General features: G+C 39.2%; 1 protein-coding gene across 1 annotated transcript in view; it reads left to right on the forward strand.

The window, feature by feature from the left end:
• Positions 1–1599: 1599 nt before the first annotated feature.
• The window catches only part of DOCK8 (dedicator of cytokinesis 8), an 83792-nt gene continuing 63162 nt past the window's right edge, over positions 1600–22229 (forward strand). The window contains exons 1-13 of the mRNA XM_026866825.1: positions 1600–1714; positions 5862–6037; positions 9006–9077; positions 13011–13134; positions 13346–13558; positions 14327–14412; positions 14976–15042; positions 15309–15458; positions 16851–16931; positions 17730–17889; positions 18505–18644; positions 18880–18973; positions 20130–20292. Of these exons, the coding sequence (XP_026722626.1) occupies positions 5910–6037; positions 9006–9077; positions 13011–13134; positions 13346–13558; positions 14327–14412; positions 14976–15042; positions 15309–15458; positions 16851–16931; positions 17730–17889; positions 18505–18644; positions 18880–18973; positions 20130–20292 (1478 nt within the window). The 5' untranslated portion in view covers positions 1600–1714; positions 5862–5909. The remainder of the gene's footprint in view (positions 1715–5861; positions 6038–9005; positions 9078–13010; positions 13135–13345; positions 13559–14326; positions 14413–14975; positions 15043–15308; positions 15459–16850; positions 16932–17729; positions 17890–18504; positions 18645–18879; positions 18974–20129; positions 20293–22229) is intronic.

Below are 22229 nucleotides of genomic sequence, written 5' to 3' on the forward strand. Positions count from 1 at the left end.
AAATGATTCAATTTGAAGGAAAATAATGGTTTTGAATAATTTGGAGTTTGTTTTATACCTTGCTACATACATTCATGATGAGAGATTATTTGTAGTGGGAAGATAAGTAACAATAACCTTGATACACAAGCAGATTTTCTTTTTAAAATAGGGAAAAAAAAATCTGAGGAACACACAGACTTCCTCACTCTCCCTACATGGTTTGTTGCATATATAATTATTGAATAACATTTTTTTTTTAAATCCATTTCATCCTTTCTGATTTTTGGAATATCACTGATGAGTAGGAATTTCTCTTCCAAATGTATTTCTTTTCTTTCTCCATAACTCTGGCTTTGCTCTGTCTGCAACTGCTGCACCCTTCAGATTGAAACAGTGTCCCACTCACACTTGGCATGGCCTTTTGACCTACAAGCAACTATTATTTATGCATCTGTTATTTTAGAAATCAGGCCTAATAACTTCTGTGAGATGTCCATCTCTTAACACGATCAGAACTGCATTGAGGAGAATTTACTTTTTTGTTATGGTTGTTAAGAGCAGTAGTAAGAGATTAACTGTCACAAAATAGGTGTAGTAGTCATAGAAATCAAGAGGGCACAGAGGAGGGAAGGGACACACTAAATAGGCGAATTGTCCTGTGGCACCTAGTAATTCTAAGATGCCTATTAATGCTTGCTGGAGTTGGATATTACTCTCGTACAGAGGGGAAAAATCTTCTTACCTCTGTATTTTCCTGTCGCTCTGTTGGCTGGCCTGGTGGGCTGCAGTTGTTAGTGTTTATTTTTCTTTGGAATCTGCATAAGTGCATCTTGTTCTTTTAAAAATCTTATTCTAAATGTTCATGGTGAAATATATTTTAGGTGTTTTGTTACCATTTTATGGCTGATTATTCTTATATCATATTAAATACTAGTTGATTTGTTTCTATGAAAAAATGACCACGCTACAGTGATTACTGAATTTTGAGGGTGAGTACATGCACCTGTACTATCACTCTGGGATTTCTGAAGAATTCAGTATTGACCTCTTTCTGTTCTCATTGAATTAATTAAATTAGCACTTAAGAAGTCTTCTCCTGAAATGTTCAGCTGATACAGCATAGGCTGATTTTTAAACTCATGCTTTGGTTTGTCTTGTGCTTTTCATGGCAGAGTGGGTTTACACTGTTCAGTGAGTGGTCCTGTCTTATTTTTATCACTAGGTCAATTACAGTTCATTAAAATACTTGCCTCAGTGATGTTATTTTTTCTTTCTCTGCTCTATTATCCTGTATCTTTGCTTTGCAGAAATAAATCTGCAAGTATTTCTGTACAGGTTGCAGTCACACCTCAGTTAAGAGCAAGGTTATTCTTTCTTGCATAGCCTTACCCACTTGTGAGGACTGCAATATAATGATAATCATCTGTAGGAAGAGTGTCAGAACTTAATTATATGGGACTGAAAATGGTTTTTGAGGTTTGTATTGACTACAAAACAAGAGGAGTCTAGGACATCACCAAAATAAATTTCTAAACACTGGGACAGGAGTCTAAATTGGTTAAAGTCTGCTATTTAGAATGTGTATGGGGATAATTGTAATTATAAGGCTTTTTCTCTGCTTAATTAAAGGCACTCCTCTGCAGAAATAAGAAAGCAATTTACTCTCCAACCAGGACTTGCACAGTTCTGTCAACGAAGCTTGAGTACCCCTGGCTTTTCTACTCTTCATCTGGTAAGTTCTGGGTTTTATCTTCTTTACACAGGTTTGTCATCTACATTGCTTAATGGTTTTAGGGTAAATTAAGTGATCTTCTTAAGTTGTCTTGCTTTCCACTGGCTTCTGCCTGAAGCTGCTAAGAAAATACTTGTGGTAAGATGAGGAAATTACGCATTCGAAAAAACTGAGAATGATCATTGGAGCCTGAAACAGTCTTTCTGCATACTACTATAAATTGAAGTTACTTAGTAAGTATTGGAGTATATTACATCCTTTCCTTGCTGGAAACATTCAGCTCCATCAAGTAAAAGCATTGTGTGGTGATAACAGGTGATTGGCAAAAGGAGGTCAGAGAATAAAGAGAAAAGAAGAAAGGTAGAGGCTCAGCTAGCTTGGTTTACTGTAGTTTCCAGAGCTAGCAGCAGAGACAGCACACTGTCGTGTTTTTCACTGATGAAGAGGAAGCATATTAAGTGAGAAGTGCTGAAGTATGCCCTGATTGGCATATATACAGTTGAGTCAACTGTTATGTGTCTCCAGATCATCTTCAGCCTTCCATGTGTAACCCCCTTCTAAAGAAGTCAGACTGTATGACACTGCCCTTATGACAAAGGGAAAAAATGCCAGCTCTTTTTAATTGCCTTTCAGGAGGATGGGTATTCTGCAAATACGTTATGCCATAAATAAAACTGACTCAGATTTGGGTACTCCCCTTCCTGCCTTTTAAATTTTTTTATTTTTGTGAGGCCCAATAAGTAGAAGCAGGAAAAGTCTTTGTGCACCAGTGCTTGTGAAAAATGTAAACCACTAGATGTAAGTAAGCCATTATTTCCTGTGTGTCAGGGCCTCCCACCGCTACTCACTTCCTTAATCTGAAATGCTGTGGTGTTTTTAACTTGTTCCTTGCGGTTATACAGCCTGGGGAGGCTACATCCCTTCTTCTGCATGCAGACAACTGCTTTTGCTCTTTAGAAACTCGATAACCTTTCATTTACCGAATATTACGCCGTAGCTGCCATTTTGCGTGCTGTCACAATCTGCAAGACTGTAATCCATCATCCTTAAAAAGGTATGTTTGCAGTAATGATTTGTGACATTTTCTGTAAAATAATTGTTTTGCACACTTGTATCATGTGTGAAAAGGAGCACTGGCTTCCTAGCTGAAAGAGTATCTGTTTCTTTTGATAATTTCTACCAGACATCGGGGAGACCATTACCTTCCATCTGCATTTACCTTTTCCGCCATCTTTTTTACATTTGTGTCTAATTTATGATAGTCAAAAGCACACATTTTTGGTGACTAGAGTTTATTAACACTTCAAGTAGAAAAATCTGGAAGACATAATGAAATGCGATAGATTTGACTTGTCAGAATGAAAAAGTGTGATTTCTGGAAGGAAGTGCAATGCTTAATCAAAAATTAGATTGTATTAAACAAAAATATTTTTGTACATCTTCAGCAACTAAAAAGGTGTAATATGCTTTTGTATAATTTAAGCTGTGTTTTACATTAATCTTTCGTGAATTTTTTTTAGTAGATCTTCATACATATATATATGTATACTAACATGTTATGTTTTACCCACTGGCAGTGCAGTAAGTAAACTTTTAATTATATTCTGCTGACAATTAACAAAAAATCAAGAGCAAGTAAAGATCACTGTTCACTCATAGTAATTGATCCAGTATGCTCAGCACTACACTATGTACAAACCAGAGATAGTGCTTAACCTAAAAATTTATTAGCAGCATGGTGTATTTCTTCAGCTGACTGCCTCATGATTTGCTGGATTTACCGTTAGTTGTAGATTTTCCCTTTGGATAAAGAAAGAGAGAGGTTTTCCGAAAGGTGTTTTCAGATAATTCAACTGATCCCTTAAAAGTGCAGGCAGAGGGTGAGCTCAGAGAGTTTATTTATGCAGAGGCCAATACAGTTTCCCTATAAAAGGGGGACCTGGGCCAGGGGGTGGTGGTTGGTTGTGTTCAAAGATGTCTACTACATCATTTGCAGGAGTATTTACCACATCTGGGTTTTTTCAAAAATTTAAATTGGGTTGCTTCTCCTAGATGTTTTTAGCCCATTTGTTCTAAATATGCTTCACTTTCTCAAAAATGTTTCTGGATTTTTATTAGCTGAATAATTTCATCACTTATATTTCCAGAACACTAAAAAGTCCCCAAACCTCATATTTACCACTAATCAGCTTTAACTTATATTTCTATTTACAGTGACTGACATGGCGTATGTGAGCCATTTTAGCTCAGAGTTCCCCAGAGCTTTGTCACCATTTAGCACCTTTGCATATTTCATAAATTGTGGAATTCCTCGTTGTCCTATTCGAGTTAAAATTCCAGATCTTGTGGGTGTAACACTGTTATGTGCAAAGGTCACTTCATGCTCGGGAGAAAATACTGTCACCTTGCATAGAGCCTTGCATGAGTATGAATCATTAGTAATGAGCGAAGACTTAATGATTTTGGCCCACAGATTTTATTTGTGGAGAAGAACACTGGAGTATAAGGAGAATAGCTCCAGAATGCACGTTGGATGAGACGGTAGCCACAGTAACGTTGAGTATAAAGGCAGTGTTGATATTAGGGACACTGACTGCCTTATTTTCCCCACACCCCATCGACAACACCATAAGCGTAGATTATCTGATCTATGTTCAGACTATTTATTGCTGGCAGCTTCAGAAGACAGTCTTGTGAATGGTGTTTGTGCTCATCAGTACAATGCAATCCTTTACAGACAAGGATTATTTGATAGCTAATTTTGCTAGAACTCTTCCTCCTAGTAAATAAGTTATTCCAATGCTATTATTCTAATACTCTAGATATTTTTCTGTGCTCTTACTGCACTGAGGTGTCTTCAGACTTTTTGGACCTTACAGAACATAAACTATAGGTTTTCCAAAGCTGTAGCTTTTAGATCTATTTGTTACTTGTCAAGAAAATTAACAGTAGGAGATGCTGGTCTCTGTACTCAACTGGACAGATGTTTTAGTTTCCAAAGATATACAGCCTATTTTTGCTGGCTATATAGCAAGTAAAATAATTTTCAGTTTTATTTATATATAGAATAACATATACTTTTAACATATGAAGTCACATTTATGTGTTTGTGGAACATTTCTAGGTACCATATCAAACAAGATTTTCTGCCTCTGTTTTTCAGACTAAGCAGATAAAAAGAGCCAGACAGCTTCATAGTGTGTATGAGTGGCAGATCTTATACTTCTTTAACTTTGTTCGTTTGGACGTTCTGTGTAAGGCAGGCTGATTAAATGTAATCAGATACAACTCCTCTCTATCAGGGTGTAATGTGCTGCAGAAACGGTTGATATCTAAGGTTTGCAATAATAACTTTAGTGGTTCCATGTAATCTTTCATGTTGTTGTGCTAACACTTGAAAAGTCCAGTAAAATTAGAACTCCAATAATATGCAAACCAATAACACTCAGAGATGGAAAATAATAGTTTCTTCTGATCTGGGGTATATCTTGCCCTCAACTTTGTTTGGAGTCAAAAGCACACAGGATTTCTAATAATATCTTTTGGGCACCGCACCTCAAATGATGTTATCTTCATGATGGCAGTCATGGTGCTTATAGTTTGTCCTTAGTGTAACTCCCAAGCCTTGGCCATGTTATAGCTGGTGTCTTTTGTCACATGTGCAGTAGGGCCCATTGGCAGCTCCCTGCCAGCTGGAACTGCCTGTCACTATCATTTTGGTTACCTGCCCTTGTCCTCTGTTGTTCCTGCTCACTGCAGCCTTTTTCATAACTGATTAATACCATGGATTGGATAAGGGACAATGAGTGCACTGCACAGGTATCCAGAACACACCTGAGGGTATCCAGGACACACATCAGTCAGCCTTCCTTCTACCAGCATCTAGAAAATAGATGCAAATTTGGATTTAGGTGGTTTTGTTTTAAAACTTTTCTCTCTGTGTTCCCTTTCTTTTTTCAGCTGAATATTTCATGAGCAACTTTTCCCTTCATTAAATGCAGCGGCACTGTATATAAGGTTAGAAGTCTGTCTCTAATGTTTAATAAATAATGGGAAAATGACAAGAATTAAATAAACAAGCCTAAGTTACACTATTAAGAAAAACCTTCTGTTGCTAAAATAAACACCTCTTTATTTCTTCCTTTAGCCTTCCTTCTATGACGCAGTAGACCCAGTAGATTTTGAAGGCTTCCTAATGACGCGGCTGAACAACTTGGACTCAGAACTAGCACAAGAACTTGGTGACTTTCCTGAAGATGACTTGGACATTGTATTTACACCCAAAGAGTGCAGGACTTTGCAACCCTCTATGCCAGAAGAGGGGTAAGGAGGCTTTCTCTCCCTCTGAAATGATGCAGATTTAAAAATAGCTTTGAAGTTGTTGATCCAGACACCTCACTCTGCCAAGCCATTATGCATTTGCTGAACTTTAAACATTTTAACTTTGCCATTGATTCTGATAGGCCTGTTTGCACCTTAAAATTATGCGAGCACTTACATGACTTTCTGGACTAGCTGGGAGCAGCAAAAGAGAAGTAGGTGTAGACCAGGAAGAAGAGTAAAGAAGGGCAGCAGGGTAGTATGAAAAATAATTTTGTAGCTGTGGTCCCAGAGGTGGAAGTTGATTCTGATCATAGAGTAAGCATAAGATTGAGGTTTTCTTCTTTTTTCTTTCCTTTTTTTTTTTTTTTTTGACAGATATGTGTTACATGACATTGATCAGATCACCGAGAAATCTCTTTCTCAGTACTTTTCTTGCTTAAATGGGGGAAAATAATTCATACTTCACAAGGTTTGGAGCAAAAATAAGTGTTCATTTCTCATGTAGGAGTCACTTTTGGTTTCAGGCTGACATTAATGAAATCTTTCCACTATTTTTCAACAGTTTTTAAATTAAAATAGCTATCATGTGTTGATACTGGTGCTTGGCCATCCTGGAAATATTTAAGCTGGTTTGATAAACAGGCAAACTATGAAAAAAATTTTTCAGAATGAGCAAAAGGGATGCATTGGAGAGTTTTCTGATACAGTTTAGGAGAATCCTATTCATTGTATACAAAATAGTCTTCCAGGATTGTTTTGGTGTAAATGGTACCTTCAAGTAGAACCCCAAAAGCAATTGAGTTTTGCAAGCAGTAACAGCCAGATAAGTGTGGTCAGGACCAGGTTAACCCCAAATTGCTATGTTTGCAAAGATGGCTAATTGTGCAATGTGTCTGGGATGGGGGGCTGACTCCTTCCAGTATATTCAGGAAGTGAACAGCACAGTCTATATTTTCTGCTCTGCTAAATCTGAACACTGAGGGGACAGATAGGCTTAGCTTATGGTGTCCTGGCTCACAGGTTAGACCTGCATCCCACTCTGTTCCTGCAAAAGTTTTTACAGCCTGCTATAATTTAAACTGGCCAGATGTATAAAATAGAGCCCTATGCAACGGTGGTGTGTTTGTTCAGTGTTTTCTGCTCAACATACCAAATACAATGAGACTAAGCTGTGGGCTAGCTGAGAACCTGTCTCTCGAAGTGAGATCTCAGCCTGCAAGTTCCCTCTTGGCCCAGTGCATCTCTCAGGAAGTTCAGGAGAGCAAAGGCAATAGAGTTGAAGTGCATGCCTGGTCACCTGAGAACTCTTTAAATCACATAGCTCCTCAGGGAGTTTGTAACATTTGCATGAAAGGTGATTTTCACTTGTCGTTACTCATAGAAAATGTTCTTATCTTTATAATTAATTCCTTTGGGTAGGGGAGAGACAATGGATGTGGGAGACAGTGAGTAATTTCATGCTTGAGATTCCCAATTGTTTAAATAATGAGCAAAAATAGTAAAAAAAAATCCAACTTTAAAATGAGATTTAAAAGATAAGATGACCATTTCTCCCCTATTTCCAAGGTTACTTCCCAACATGCCTGCTGTTTAAAACAGTAGCTATCTGTTTTTCCTGTAGGATAACCTGTAGATTCACACTGTACAGTTTTAGGCCTGATTTGTCACCAGAGTGACATTAAAAGTTTTGTAAGGAGTCTGTGGCGAAATTCAAATAGTCAATACCAACAAATACACTTTCAGCAGATATTTTTAACACAGCAGCTTTGCCTTTAGCCATTCACACCACCTTTATCTATATTAGTGCTTTCCCAGAAAATCCTGGCCAAGGATGCCAGGCTGTGTTGGGGAAGGTGAGGGCACAGGAGAGGCATGCACCAAAGATTCGCCTGCAGGCAATGCATTCTGTGGTGTCTTCCTTCAACCCAGAGCAGGATACCGCTGACCAGTCTGGGTTAACGTGCTGACTGCTTGCAAACATACATCCCACCTGAAGCAGATGCAGGAAGTGACTGTGTGCTGTGTCAGTCCGCTAGTGGCAGGGGCACACAGCGATCTGGTGGTGCCCAAGGTTCCCTCCTGCAGTGCACACGTGAACCCAAATTGGTTGTTACCTGGTCTTGGTAATTGGCTGCAAATGTACTGAGAGTTCTGGGTGCTCAAAAGTATCATACCTTTCACCCATTCCTGCATTTCATGTGTATCCTACTCTTTTACTTACTTGGATTGGAGGACATAACAAGTGATTTTGGCACAGGTTACTAAATTTTTTTTAGAATAGGGATAGAGGAATTATGCTACAACATCATGATAGCAATTCACGAACACTGACTTCAGCTTTTAATATTTCAGTTCCAATCAGTATCCAGTCTATCAGGCAGCACTGACAAGGCCCTACATTAAATGAGACTCATTTGAAAATCATAACATTAAATTGTAACATATTCTTAGATCTTCATGTTTTATTATGCTAACTAATTAAAAGCTTAAGGTCCCTTTTTAGAATTTTCTTCATTTCTGTGAGAAAGAGGAAATTATACCAAAACCGTACAAGAGACTATGTGTTACAAGAGTCCAGGAGCTGAAGCATCTGGAAAAATGTCTGTAAATCAACACTTCTTATCAAGTTTTAAAAATCACAAAGAGGAGTACTTGGTATTATTTTATTTTGCTGTATTTTATGGCAACATTGGTCTTAGATTAATGAAATGCATAGTGTCGCAATGGTTACCGCTGTTAAATGTGTATTTGTTGATTTATAAACACAGTAACAAGAGCCTGAATCAGGGAATTCATGCAGTACACAAAATTCTTTAAACCTCAAACAACAGTTTAGCAGTCAAATAAATATACAGGAGAGGACTAATAGAGAGGGCTTTATCTGAACAGCATGTTTAGATAAATTTCTTTGTCCTTAAGGTATGACCAAGGTACTAAAATATTTACAGTATGTTGCTTTTTTCCCCAGGGTTGAACTGGACTCACATGTCAGAGACTGTGTTCAGACGTATATCCGGGAGTGGCTGATTGTGAATCGAAAGTAAGCTACATACAAGTAAATAAAATAGAAAATACCTTACATCTTATTTGTCAGAGAGGAGATGCATGCTGTTATAAGTAATCCTAAAGAATAATTATGTAAATCAGTGCCTGGAGACAAGAACTGACTTTTCAGTAGTATATATAACCACATTGTTTTATTTGAGCCAGTGGGCTATAGCTAAATATTGTTGCATCTACTTCTTAATTATCAGGCACTCTGGGAATTAATTGGGAAGAAATTCACATCAACTGTCTGTAATGATGATTTATCTAAATCAGGAATACTACTACTATTTGATCACATTGAAAGGGAAGATAACAGGGATAAAGATTAAATTTGTATGCTCTTCATTTTCCCTTTTATGCCCTGAAAACTCAACATGATGTGATTTCTAATGGTGTCTGAGAATGAAACAGAGTGCTATTATCAAAAAAAACAAGCATTGTGGGCTTTCCCAGAAGTGATTGATTTTATCAATGGGATTATTAGTGTAACATCCAACTTTACTATGTTGCATCAGTAAGTGATTTCTGCATTTGGGGTCAGTGTAATTCAGCACACACAATTGGAAGAATTGGACCTGTAGTCATTACAAGTGGATGTTTTATTTTATTTTACTTCATTTTACTTTTTTTTTTTTTTTTTCATTCAATTTCATGTATTAAATGTGAGTGGGACTCTCAGTCAGTGCTTTCTGTGTGGAAGTGTCTGTCCCTAGATGCTCAGGGATGTGCTGTGCCAGTGAAACTCACCTCCTACCCCATCACCCACTCCATTCTTCAGAAAGAGGTTTTTGGAGCTCTGTTTTTGCTGCTTCCTGTTTATCCCCTCCTGCACTCATGTCCTGTTCTTGAGAAGCAGTACTAGCAGCCAATGGTAGAGTGCTAGCACATTTGATGCCATTTCATTGTGCCCCTTCACCTGCCCTTGCTACTCTTTTTTTGACCTGAAGTCAGTACCTTACAGGTTGACTCCTGGTGACTGTAAAGGAATTGCACTGTTAAATTGTGCAGCTTGTGCAGGGACAGAGCAGACACCGAGGGTTATTAAGAAACTTCCTCCAGGGGTGCTGATGAAATTGATTGAGTTCTCGGAACTGTTCCACAGTGAGTCACTAAAAATAAGATAGCGGGTTTTGCAGGCTCTCCACCTGCACTGCTTAGTGCACAGGCACTTGGTCTTTCATGCAGTACTGTTTTGAGCACGCTGTAAAGAGCAGTGTGCAGCTTTGTCTGTGCACACGAGTAGGGAGCGAACAGTAAAGTAGGTGAGGTGAAAAACAGAACATGGCTATTTTTGCACTTAAGTCTGCTTGTAGAAATGTGAATGGAGCCATAGAAATACACGTCACAAGATTTGTCATGTGTTTTACTATTTCATTCATTTGGGTAAGGCAAATTTGCCTTCAAAAACTTTATTGAGCAGCAGAGTCTGCAGTAAACGCAAAAAGCCCTGCCAGAAACCTGAACTTCGCTGGGTGTGTCTAACAAAACAAGCAATTTAGTAAAAATTGCAAAGAACGAGACAGTGTAAGAGATGTTGCAGTGTCACATAAACCAGTGGTAGATTGTTATTGGGAGTCTCATGTTATGCTTGGATACTATTTTCGAAACAGTTATGAGAGGAAGTAGAAGCATCAAGAGAGAAGTGAGGAAAAGTAGTTGTAGAAAGTTTTCCATTGTTTAGAGAAAGGCTTGAAATCTCTAGTTGCCTACTTGGGAGACAAAGATTCATGGGACAGGTTGCTGAACATATGATCTGGTGAGCTATGGATGAGGGGAGTGTATAAGTGGCTTTCATCCATTCATGGATGTGAAGGTTCAGAACAGGAGATTGAAGAGTCTTCAGTGGCTGGAATGAGCGGAGGTGGTCCTTGTGCCCCAGGGAGAGAGGTATGTGACAGAGGGGCTGGACATAGCTGTGTGGTCTGTGTGTTTTTGCCAGAGACTAAAATGGGAGGCTTGTTTCTGTGCCTGTCAGTTTCTTCTTTCAGTTGTTCTTTGTTCCTTTTCCTTGTCCCATTTTCTTAATTCAGTGTGTGTTCATTAAACTGATATGTGTGCTATAAGTAGGGTTTGCCTCTTGGTTGATTTTAATTGCTACTGTACTTTTCAAAATAAATGAACAAGATATAAATAAATTTTCCAGGAATGCATTAGGGGAAAGGCATCTCTGGTGTAGTTGGTATACCACAGGGAAAGTATGATCTTAGGTACATAAATCTCTCCACTAATCATTTGTTTGCCACCAGAGGTAGTGAAAAAATAATCAGCAAAACCTCTTTGGGATGCTGAAATGTCTTAAAGTAAACTCATGCTGAATTTGTGTCTTTCATTCTGAATTATTAAGATGGTTCCAAAACAAGGTCATGTACAAGGAGAGCTGGGATTGTTCCTTTTATGACTTCAGTTTTCATTTGCAGTGAACTGATAAACTATTAAAATGCAAACAATTGAAATTAAAACACATCAGAGCATATAATTCCGTTACTCCCAAAACGTAATAAAAAGGTGTCTCCCTGATCAATAATTGTTTATCATGGTGTTGTGGTTTACCCCCAGCCAACAACTAAGCCCCCAGAGTCGCTCACTCACTCCCCGCTGGTGAGATGGGGGAGAGAATTGAAGGGATGAAAGTAAGAAAACTCGTGGGTTGAGATAAAGACAGTGTAATAGATAAAGCAAAAGTCACACAAGCAATGCAAAACAAGGAATTCATTCACCACTTCCCATGGGCAGGCAGGTGTTCAGCCATCTCCAGGGTAGTGGGACTCCATCATGCATAATAGTGACTTGGGAAGACAAACACCATCGCTCCAAACATCCCCCATCACTCTGAACATCTCCCTCTTCTTTCTTCTTCCCCCAGCTTTATATGCTGAGCATGATGCCATACAGTATGAATATCCCTGTGTCGGTTGGGATCAGCTGTCCCAGCTGTGTCCCCTCTCAACTTGTGCACCCTCAGCCTACTCACTGGTGGGGTGGTGTGAGAAGCAGAAGAGGCCTTGATGCTGTGTAAGCACTGCTCAGCAAGAAGAAAAACATCCCTGTGTTATCAACACGGTTTTCAACACAGATCCAAATCATAGACCCATACTAGCTACTATGAAGAAAATTAACTCTACCTCAGCCAAAACCAGCACAACTGGCATCTTTGTGAAAAGACTCAGATGTTTAGACATTGCTTTGGGAGTGTTACAGAAAGGAAAATGAATGAAGGATAGCGTTACTAAGGAGATTGATTGCAGAAAGGCCATCACAGGATTTAACAAATTGCATACTGAAGTAGAAGAAATATAGCTCTGGATGCATCTGCTCTTTTATCAGGGTACCTGATCTTTTTTTCCATCTGCTGAAAAAATGTAATTTGAAATAGGTACCTTGCTGCAAAACTTTGGGAAGTTGCTAGCAGAGAGGGTTATGTGTGCCCTAGCAATAGCCTTCCTCAAGAACAGGCACTGTTTGAAAGGTGTAGATTGTTGTATGTGATTAATATGGGATACCAGCTAGGTCCAGGACAAGACCAATAAGCTCTTTGATGTATAATTGCAGGAGCAAAGAGCCAGCCAAGAGATAAGCGATTCTGATCCATGTTCTTAAGGTCACCATGTCTGATGAGGAGCTCAGATCTGAATTTGTACCTAGGACAGGTTTTGCTGTTGTCTTAGGCTCACAGTCTATACAAAAGTGATCTGATTGAATTTTCTTAATTTAAAACCATTTCTAATATTCATTATAAGGTTGCAGTGGTGTGATAAAACAATTAAACATTGTGAGGTCATATTTTTGCATAAAAGCTGTGCTGCACTGCTCTTTTGCACAATAATGCTTCCAGTTGCTTAATATTTTTAAAATCTGTCTTTTCTGTTTTATTTTCCCTTAACTCCTCCTCGTGCCGTCCTGACTTGCTCGGTCTTCTCTGTGAAAGGAACCAAGGGAATTCAGATACTTGTAGCCTGAAAAATAAGGGATCCCGGAAAGATTTTCACAAGATGCTTCAAAAACAAACATTTGAATCAGAAACATTGGATTCCAGTGATGCAAACTTTCAGGTACATTTTCTTCGCTTTGGGAAAAGTGATCAAATATAGCAACTTTCCTCAAAGGAAACATCCTAGGATGTCTCTAATGGTGTCAAGAGGAGAGTCATGCTTGCCACTAGCCCTTGTCGCAGAGGTAGCATTAAGGCTCTCTCTGCCAGAGAAGCAAAAGATATTTCATGATGTCCAAGCCACAGCTTTCTATTTTGTTGTTTTCCATCAGGCAGGTCCCCGACCTGTCCACACACTTCCTGAAGAGGCCTCGAGGACAACCCTCACCTCTTGTGACTTTGACCTGCGCAGCCTGCAGCCAGACCCCCGCCTGGAAAACCTGCTGCGACATGTCAGTGCCGAGGAGTTTGAGAGACAGAACGAGGAGGCACGGCGCACCAACAGACATGCCGAGCTCCTCTCCCTCTACCCCTCTGTGGATGAGGTGAGCGGGGGGGCTGACTGGCCCACAAGCCTTCCCGATCTGGCCATGCCAGCATGTTTAAGGTTAAAGCTGCACCGCAGTTGAAAAACAGCTTTTGTGCCTAGATACACGTCTCCCTTTGGATAATAATACAGTGAGGGCATGTCACCATTGGCTCCTGTCAGCTGTCTTGAACATGCATTTAGGGCATTGTACTCAAGACTCATGATGTTGCCTGAGGCTTTGTTACAGCCCTCTCAGTGTGGGTCAAGCCACGTGCTGGTAATACAGTTGTTTCACAGAATCACAGAATCAACTAGGTTGGAAAAGACCTTGAAGATCATCCAGTCCAACCATTAACCTAACACTGACAGTTCCCAACATTCACCATATCCCTCAGCGCTGAATCGACCTGACTCTTAAACACCTCCAGGGATGGGGACTCCACCACATCCCTGGGCAGCCCATTCCAATGCCCAACAACCCCTTCTGGAAAGAAATGCTTCCTGATATCCAGTCTAAACCTTCTCTGGTGCAACATGAGTTTCAGGGTGGTACCCTTCACTGTAACACTTGCTTGGGAGCCAGAAGAGTAAATATTCAATGTGAAAGCCAGATTGGGGACAGAAAAATTCTCTTTCATCTCTGAAGAGATGAAATACCTGCCGAGTGGGAGAAGGTGCTAGTCTGTAGCATTGGCTCAGTTAACATCACGTAAAGGTTTTATGTAAGTATGTAGATTTAGAATTGTTTTAATTGAGTATGACTAGATTAACTGTTTATTGGTAGGATGATGCAGTGGAGATACGGCCGGTGCCAGATCGCCCAAAGGAACATCTGGGCAACAGGATTTTGGTGAAGCTGCAGACTCTGAAGTAAGTATACTTCACAGGCCTTGCTCACCATTTCTCAGTTCATACCAGTGTACTGCTGCTGGCCCTGCTACACCACTGGAGCTGTCCTGTTCAGTAAATGTTTACATGCTTGCTTGTTCATTCTTAGTGTAGTATTATTTCTATACATCATTACAGAAGTGTTTAACTTGTCAGCGTGAAAAGGAGTTGGGAATGAGCCCAAATGATATATTTCCGACAAACTAGATTGGTCTCTGTACATGCTAGGGGACTTGATAAACAGGAAAAAAAAAATCAAGGAAAAGTATGATGGTTTTTAACCGATATCTGAGACCACCTTTATGACAAATTTAGAAAATACATTGCATGCAGTTTACTTCCCTTCTTTTCCTCATGAAATCATCTAATAAAATGCACTAATAAAACAATCCTCCAGACTTTGAGAGAGCTATGGTCTGGAAATAAATATTTCTTCTTACTTTCTAGTGGAAATGCCAGTCAAAATAGAACCCTTTCATTTTTTTGTTATACAGAGTCATAAGAGTGCAGTATTAATCAGTGTCCTGTGTGTCTTTCCTTAACAGGTTTGATATAGAGATTGAACCTTTGTTTGCATGCATTGCTCTCTATGATATAAAAGAAAGAAAAAAGGTAAGTGTGCATACAATAGTTTTGTTCGGTTGGCTTGGGTTTTTATCTCTGGAGTGATAATTTAGGAAAACTTACAAAAAAACATGCAAGTGTTTCACACATGCAGGATTCTTTTTATTCAAAGTCACATGCTTGCAATTGTTTATTTTGTAGTTCCAGTTACTACTTTTAATTTATTTTAAGACAAAATTTGATGCATTTTTGCTTTCAGTACGTTTTCTTTTTCTTTTCTTCTTTAATTCTTTTAATTTATTTTTCTTTTAAAGATCTCAGAAAATTTTCATTGTGACCTCAACCCTGATTTGTTAAGAGGATTCTTGCGTTCTCATACCTCCTCCATTGACTTGTCTACTCAGGCAAGATCAGCAGTATTTTCTGTAACATATCCCTCATCAGATATATATCTAGTAATAAAGGTATGTTACAGTGCTACTTCAACATTGTTCTTCCTGTTCCCAGCTATGCCTGTTGTCTGAGTTTGTGGAGCTGACAAACAAGTTTGCTGTAGCCAAGATGAATTATGATAGTTTTTAATAGTACATGTACAGTTGTCCACTGGTGTATCTGTATATATTCATATATCATGTATGTCTATGTCTATATTCAACAAGGCCAAGTGCAAGGTCCTGAATATGGGTCAGGGCAATTCCAAGCATAGACACAGTCTGGGCAATGAGTGGATTGAGAGCAGCTCTGCAAAGAAGGACTTGGGGGTATTACTGACTGTGAGCCAGCAATGTGTGCTCACAGCCCAGAAAGCCAACTGTATCCTGGGCTGCATCAAGAGAAGTGTGTCCAGCAGGTACAGGGAGGGGATTCTCCCCCTCTACTCCACTGTCATGAGAGCCCACCTGCAGTACTGTGTCCAGCTCTGTGGCCCCCAACATAAGAAGGACGTGGACCTGCTCAAGTGGGTCCAGAGGAGACCACGACGATGATCAGGGGGCTGGAGCACCTCTCCTGTGAGGACAGGCTGAGAGAGTTGGGGTTGTTCAGCCTGGAGAAGAGAAGACTCCGGGGGACCTCATAGTGACCTTCCAGTGCTTAAAGGGGGCCTACAGGAAAGATGAGGAGGGACTCTTTATCACAGAGGATAATGATAGGGTGAAGTGTAATCATTTTAAACTAAAAGAGGGTAGATTCAGATTATATAAGGAAGAAATTATTTCCCGTGAGGGTGATGAGACACTGGCACAGGTTGCCCATAGAAGCTGTGGCTGCCCCCTCCCTGGCAGTGTTCAAGGCCAGGCTGGACGGGGCTCTGAGCAACCTGGTCTGGTGGAAGGTGTCCCTGCCCGTGGCAGGGGGGGGTTAGAACTAGATAATCTTTAAGGTCCCTTCCAACTCAAACTATGCTATGATTCTATGATCTCACCCCCAAGCTAAGAAGTTATATTGATGCCCTGTGTTGTAGTTCTACTAATGATATAGAATTTCCTATCTGTGCTGAAGGGAAATTTAAAGTAAGTGTAATAAGCCATTTTTTAAAATTTTAACTACATTCTGTGGAGGTTTTTTGGCTTTGGTTTAGTCCACTTTACATAATTTTGTTAATTCAATTCTGAATCAGAGTTAGCCTGAATCACTTCATTTGAAATGTGTTAATTTTCCTAATTTCAGTGAAAATGCAGTAGTGCCTGATTGACAGTGTGTCAGATATGTATTTTCTGCTAGGAGAAGGTTTAGTATCAGTTACTCCATAAAAACAGTTTTAAGAATTCTGTATTCTTTCATATTGCTAGAGAAGCAACATGTTATTAATTAGGTGATATTTTTTTCTGTGTGTCTTATTTTGCCGCTTTATGTAGATAGAAAAAGTGCTTCAGCAAGGAGAAATTGGAGACTGTGCAGAACCCTACATGGTTCTTAAAGAAAGTGAGGCTGGTAAGGTAAGTAAATAACTATAAAGACTGTTTAGATCAAAAAATGTATGCACAAGAAAAAAAAAAAGAGAAAGAGCAGACCCTTTGGAATACGACAAAATCCCAAGAACACTGCAGAGGAAGCCAGTTGGTATATCCATGGTGCAAGCAGTCTGGTGTCTGACTGAAGGGAAAAAGTCATGAGAAGGCGAGGTGCACTTTCGTTACTGACCCTTTTGGAAATCAATACTGACACAGTCTTGACTCACAAAGCAGATAGGGGAGAGCAAAGGAGATGACGATGCAATGCAGAGTTAGCAGAAATGTTTGTACCTCAGAGATGTGTTATTGATTTGGATGGGCAAACAACCCGTTGTACTGTGTACATGGCCAGTTCAGTGCTGTTATCCATAGATAACATGAGCTCTGTTCAAGGAATTTGTGGTCATTTACCTCCCTGGAGCAGTATTTACTGGACTTCTACATGTCTCTCACCTTTAGAATATTGCTTTCAGGAGAATATTGTTTCAGTATCTGACAAAGGAAGTAGACTTGTTAATATTTCATGGTGATTGTTCATGCTGGGCTTCAGGGTCATTGCAAAAAAATCTGCATTCTCCCTTTCTATAATGAAAATGAACTCATTGAAAAGAAATGAGAAGTGAATGTACAAATCAAAAATATCTTGATAGGGATGTAGCAATAAAACTTAAGAGGTAAGAATGCAAATTATTTACTGAACTGTAAATATACAATTTCCATTTTTTATCTATAGTAGCATTAAAATGATTGGTTTTTGAACAGTCATTATTTTCTTTGTCTTAGGTGAAAGAAAAGATTGAAAAACTGAAAACTCAAGCTGAATCCTTCTGTCAGCGGTTGGGGAAATACAGAATGCCATTTGCCTGGATTCCCATAAGCCTAACTAATTTCTTCAACCTTTCAACACTTGAACGAGAAATACCTGAGGCTGAAGGTTTAAACGGTAGTTGTCTAACTTTTCTAACTAATGCAAAACGACTCTTTGATAGGACTGAGTGTAAGAAACAATGTCATTCACACTGGCATCAGGAGTGAACAACAGATTCAAAGTCATGTCCTCTCAGCTTTCCTTTTCAGTGCTACAAACACAACTTAATATGCTCACTGTTTCATCTCTGCATGTTTATTTTTATGTACGCTAAATATTCTTCCATGTTTTAGGTCAAATTTTTGTTGAATACTGGTCTAGAAGTAAAAGTCCTTTTGCCATGTGGAGTTCTTTTGCAATACAAGGCAATCAAAATACATATCATCTTAATTTCTAGAGTATACAGGACCATTGGTCGGCAACATTGACCAATGTACTTTATTACCCGTGAACTAAAAATTTGAATAAGTTTGTGCTCTGCAGCAGAAATTAAGTCACTTCACTAGGTGTGTCCTGGCATTCCACTATTTCACGTAGTCTGAAATAAAAGTAATGGAATGTTTTAGGTAGTCTCACTCTATCCTCTGATGTTGCTGAGAAGTTGTGGTTTTCTAGTGTATTCTGATAGTCTTTGTACTGAAGCAAGACCAGCAAAACACAGTTGGTGTTTCATTTAATTTCCCTTTGAAGGGAAAGGATCCACTAGTGACAAGAAGGCAACACTGCTCCAGGCAAGAAGATTTTCTGAGAGAAGTCTCAGCTCAGAGGACAGCTATCCAGTGTCAAACTTCAAAACAATCTCTCTGACCCTCAGCACTTTCTTTAAACAGGTACTGGATACTGTTTATTTCTGATTGCCTAAGACATTTTTTTCATTTGTGTAACGTGAACTGTGTTGGGAAAAGTTACTAGTGATGTTTGTGTGGGGACAGAGGATAACTGCTGTCAGGTAGGCAGTAGCCCATTCACTTTACATGCCTCAAGGACATAGTTCACTCAAAAATTTTTCTCAGTGTTATGGAGTATTGTTACAAAGGTACTGATTTTTGTTCTTTCTCCTGGTAGGAAGGAGACAGGCTCAGTGATGAAGACCTGTTCAAATTTTTAGCTGATTTCAAAAGATCGTCTTCCTTGCAGAGAAGAATTAAGACTTTACCAGGTACATAATTTGTTTTCAATGGAAAAGGATAGATGTACTTTTCTCCCCTAAATTCTTCTGTAAATTCCAACCCCAAAATGTAATTAACTTGGGTTTTAAGTCTGTAACATGTGCTATTGTGGAACTTCCTGGGTTCCCAGTGTCTACCTGAGCACAGATGCTTTTGAGGTTTTGTTCTGTATAAATGAGTACTGAGATCTATATCTTGATATTCTAAAATTATTTGCTTTCCTCCATAATTTGCAGTGTATCTAATGGATGTCTAATGGTTTGAAGACAGTGCTTTAAAGCAAATTTCTTAGATCCTTGCTATTTCCCTGCAATGTTTTTAAATGGGTCATATTTTACAGAGGGAGATTAGAAAGTGTGCACATTTCAACTTATTTGGCTATTTGCATCAGTATTAGTTAAGAAACTAGAGAGGCAGAGATAGTGTTTGGCTACTGTCAGAACCAGGACCAGCTTATTTTTCCTTTTTTAGATAAATTATAGCTCAAGCTTTTCTGGGTTGTAAAGGAACGTTAAAAAATATGAACTGAGGGCAAAGGTGTTTCTCCTTTTTAGTTGATGACCAGAAATGACAAGTTTGATTTTCCCACATGGTTTTCACTTATCACAACAGAGAATTTAAATTGAAAGTCTTGTTATACTTGTGTAAATGTTATCAGTATTAACTGTTTAACTGCTCATCACAGCGAGCCTGGCTTTCCTGGTGGGCGGTGTCTACTTTGACAGATTAATCAGAGCAGAAGTTTGGGGGCGGGGGGGGTGGGGGGGGGAGACAACTGTATTAGACAGCGGCCTTTTTATCTTTTGTCTCCCATAAAAATTTTATATTATCTGTGTATGAAAGATAACAGAACATCAACCCAGCATATAGTATTCCTTCTTTCTTTCTTTCCTGTTTCTTTGAAACTGCACAGGGTAGACATTAAGAGCTGTATATTGGTCTGATGTGTAGGAATGTGTGTAGGTTACTTCCTGTGTAATTCTCTACACCTGTGTTTCCATTCTCATGCAGCCTTCTAGCCGAAGATCCAGTTCTTTTTTCTGCACTGTTGCTATGTAACTTCACATGCTGTTTTCATTTTTGCTTTATTATACATTGGTTACTTTTCATATTTTTGCTGAGATTTTGTGATTTTTTTTTTTAAAGGAACACTTAAACTGGAGATTTCCCCAGCTCCAGAAAACCTTGGTTATTGTCTGACAGCAGAGTTACTACCAGTGAAGCCATTTCCAGAAAACCGTAATCGTCCTCACAAAGAAATTTTGGAATTCCCAATTAGAGAAGTGTATGTTCCCCATACCATTTATAGGTAAGAAATAATATATACTTCTTAATTTCTTAAGATCCACTTTCAAAAGTAATTGTTATTTAGATTTTTTTTTCAGAAATATAAAATAATTTTTTTTTTTGAAATGTCAAAGACTATATGGTAGGGTGATGATTTAATCTTACTAGCCATTGCAAGATAAAATGCCTGCAGGATGTTTGGAGTGGTTTTATTAATCGAATTATGTTGTCCTTTGAAAATTTTTCTAAAATGTCCAGAAAACCCTCTAACAGCTCTTACTGACTTGGTGCATATATATATATATATATATATATATATATATATATATACACACACATACACACACCTTTCCTCTTGTGTGGGTTTTTTTTCAGTAGATCTTACTATCATTTTTAACAGTTTTGGTAAATGTTTGTACTGCATGGTTTCTACTGTTAATTTGAGTCATCTGAGCATCTGAGGAAGTAATGTGTCACTCTGTGTACTTTGTCACCATGAACAAGGACTCTAGGTTAAGTCATTTCTTTTCTTAGATCTGTTCTATTCTGGTTATGTCAAAGAGATCACAGTGTCTAATCGCATTCAACTGAGGAATTCCTATAAATTCTTAGTGGTCTGGCACATCTGAGTCTCCAAGAAAAAATTAATATCAAAAGAATGTGCTTCACCATGTTTGTGCAGCATAGTAGTGCTAATGAGCGGGGATATTGGTAATAGCTAACTAGCAATGACTCAAAATGTGTGTATGACAGTTTTCTAGATATAGAAGTACTAGTTTTCATGTGACCATTATGTTAGTGAAGGCATGGAAGTAAAGCAGAATGCTTCTTACAACAGTAGTTGATGCTATTCTAAGGGACTTTTCTGATCCCTAAAACAGTAGCTGGGTATTGGATTGCATTGGTGGCAAATGTTGTGACTATCAGTAAGGAATCACAGAATGAAGAAGCTGAATAAAAGGGATGTAAAGCTTATTCACTCCTTGCAGCAGAGATTAGCAAAGACCCGGTGCTTCCACACACTCATCTGACACCACCCAGGAGGGGAGAAGGGAAGGGTAAGTTCAGTGTGTTGTTTTAAGCCCTGCCGGGACTGGAGACCACGTTGCTGTTGTCCCTCCCCCACCTTCAGACACAAGTAGGGCACAAACCCCGGGTTAAAATAAGAAAAAATTTAATACAACAGTGGAATAAACATTCTCAACAACAGTAGCAATGATAACAACAGTAAACAGTAATAACAGTAAACAGGACAAAAGTTATACAGAGAAATACCGGAGAGGTTACAGACAGCTCGTTCGCAATGCTTCCCGCTGCCAAAGCCACAAGGGAAACAGTTCCCAGGCTCCTGCTGGACCTGACCTCAGCATGGTATGAATAACCCGGCTGGAGATCCCATCCCCCTCTCTGCTGGGGAAACTTAACCCTATCCTAGCTGAACCAGGACATAATCCACCCCTTTATTCTATACAATCTACGTCACGTCCAGCTGCCATTTAGCAGTTAACAATAATAAAGTAATAATTTACAAAGGCACAGCATATTTTACGGCATGTTGTCACCCAGAATCAAGTCCCTCTGTGGTACACATCGGACCTCTCCATTGTCCTGCATCACCCACCAGGTGCACCCAGGTCCTTGGGCAAAAGCAATCCCATGGATGGGTTTGCCTTTACCTTTGCCTGGTGCAGGACTAAACCAGACCATTTTTCCCAATATATTCCTCATGCGCACCACAGGGACTTTATCCCCATCTACAGCACGTGGAGGTCTCGACTGAGCCAGGCCAGCTCGACTGGCAGATCCTCTTGTGTTGACTAGCCAGGTGGCCTTTGCTAGATGCATGTCCCAGTCTTTGAAGGTGCCACCTCCCAGTGCTTTCAATGTGGTTTTTAACAGTCCATTGTAGCGCTCGATCTTCCCAGAGGCTGGTGCGTGGTAGGGGATATGGTAGACCCA

Source organism: Athene cunicularia, assembly GCF_003259725.1.
Source record: "Athene cunicularia isolate RWA chromosome Z unlocalized genomic scaffold, athCun1 chrZ_part4, whole genome shotgun sequence".
NCBI classification, from domain to species: Eukaryota; Metazoa; Chordata; class Aves; order Strigiformes; family Strigidae; genus Athene; species Athene cunicularia.